General features: G+C 56.7%; 1 protein-coding gene across 1 annotated transcript in view; it reads left to right on the top strand.

Annotated features, from left to right (window-relative positions):
• Positions 1-1,672: 1,672 nt before the first annotated feature.
• ST3GAL4 (ST3 beta-galactoside alpha-2,3-sialyltransferase 4) overlaps positions 1,673-1,927 on the top strand; it is a gene marked incomplete at both ends in the record, with an annotated part of 3,406 nt that continues 3,151 nt past the window's right edge. The window contains one exon of the mRNA XM_010296962.1: positions 1,673-1,707. Coding sequence (XP_010295264.1) covers positions 1,673-1,707 — 35 coding nt within the window. The remainder of the gene's footprint in view (positions 1,708-1,927) is intronic.

The raw sequence follows: 1,927 nt of genomic DNA, 5'->3' as shown, positions 1-1,927 counted from the left end.
GCTGGCACCGGAGACAACAGCTGGGTGGTGAATTTGGTGCTAAATTTGGGTCCTGATGCCCGGCAGCACCCCAGTCCTGGGTGAACGGGCTTGCTCGGGTGCCCAAGGAGCGTTGCCAGCCCTGGCAGCAGATTCCCCCTTGGGGTCTTCTGTGGCCGGTTTTGCTAGGACCCCCCCACCAAGAAAACACGAGCTGCTTTTTACTTTCCCCTAATTTTATTTTTTTCAAGCAAATGTAACGTATAGAAGGGGTGAGACCCCCCCCCAGGTCCTTGCCCCTGCTTGCTCTGACCCTTGAAGACGCAGTTGTGGGTTTGATCTTCCCGTTCCTTCCAAGCTGGGAGGGACTCGGAGTCAGAATATGATGCAGGACGGGAGCCAGGGTGTAAATGGGGAGGTGGGGGGGAGCTTTTGCTTGCCCTTCCTGGGGTCCCCAGGCGGTGCTGGGGCTGAGCCCGGGCACAATTCACTGGGAAGGGGTTTGATATCTGTGTTTTATGGAGGAGACGCGGTTCAGGGGCAGACGGGCGCTTTCCCCAGGTACCACCTCGCCCGTCCCTGTCCCCATCCCTCTGCTTTGCTGTCGAATGGACACGGTTTTTATTTGCTTTGTATCCTGTCCCGTTGCTTGTAGCATGGTTTAATTGTCCTTAATTCCCTTTTAATTGCCCTTCCTACCCTTTTTAATTAGTTGCCCTTCCAGTGATGAGGGAGGGCAGAGCCTGGCTCTGGTGGGACCATCTTTGGTCCCATTTCCCCTCTTTCTTCATATCTTTTGCCCCAAAAGCTGCTGCTCCTGACTCCTTCTCGACTGGGTGAGGACACGGCCCCGCTGGGCAGCAGGCTCTGGATTCATGAATGGTGCTTCGTTAGGCAGGGTGGGGTGCTGAGGTGGGTGCCCCCCCTCGAGAAGGTGACTAATATCTCAAGACCAAGATTTCCGTCACCCAGCCCGGGCGTGCACCCTTCCTCCTGGCTGGGCATTTAACACCTCCTCGCCCTCTCCTCCTCCTCGACCTGGCTGCTCCGGAGCAGGGAGCAGCTCAGTTACGGGGTGGCAAAGCCAAGCCCAACTCTGAGCCAGGCTTAGGCTAGGATTCATCCTCGGGGAGCGGTTTATCAGCGAGCAAAGCCTCCCATGTACCCCAAAGCTTCCCGCCTTAACTCCCCACCCGGTAAGTTAATTTTCTATCCATGTCGTGACGGGGCTGAGCTGGCCCCGAGGTGGCTCCGACCGCGGCTCTTTGCTGCCTTGTTCCAGGAGCGAGAGGTTTCGGAAGAAGAAAAAAGTTGCCTCGCTTCCCTGGCTGGAGTTTGCGCGCGCATTAAGTTCGCGACATCTCCTTTCCCCCCGGGCCGGGATGGTTGAATCGAAGGTGTTGGAGGTTCCCCAAGTACGTGATGCTCTTCGCTGTCATCCCGCTCGGCTGCTCCTGTCCTTTCTGCCTGGCGCGGTGGCGGCACGTTTGGCTTCGTACCTGTGGTGGCTGGTGCCGGTTGGATGCTTGAGCCAGGGCTGGGTTTAAAACCTCCCCCCAAGTCATCGCCACGGGCATTGGTTTGGGGCTTTGCTGTCGAAACCCCACCGGAGGCCCGTTTTCCCTCTTTAATTGTTTTTTTTTTTTCTTTTTTTTCCCCTTTGGAATTTCGGTGTGTAACCTGTGTGGCTGAGGCTCCTTGGGAAGCGTGGCCGCTTGCCTGGCTTTTAGAAACTCGGGATAAATCAAACCTTTGGTGGCTGCAGGGCAGAGGAATGTGAATGCAAATGGAAATAAATCCCCTGGGGAACCCCCGCAGCCGCTCACCCAGAGGTGCAGAGAGGGCAAGCCGGGGGTGGTGCCTTTTGGATGGGGTTTTCGGGGATGGCTCCGACTGGGTTTTGACCTCATCCGATGCTTTTTCCCTCTTTTTCCATTCCAGGTGACCG

This window comes from Phaethon lepturus, unplaced genomic scaffold, assembly GCF_000687285.1.
Source record: "Phaethon lepturus isolate BGI_N335 unplaced genomic scaffold, ASM68728v1 scaffold39551, whole genome shotgun sequence".
Lineage (NCBI taxonomy): Eukaryota > Metazoa > Chordata > Aves > Phaethontiformes > Phaethontidae > Phaethon > Phaethon lepturus.
This window is presented reverse-complemented; position numbering and strand designations above follow the sequence as displayed.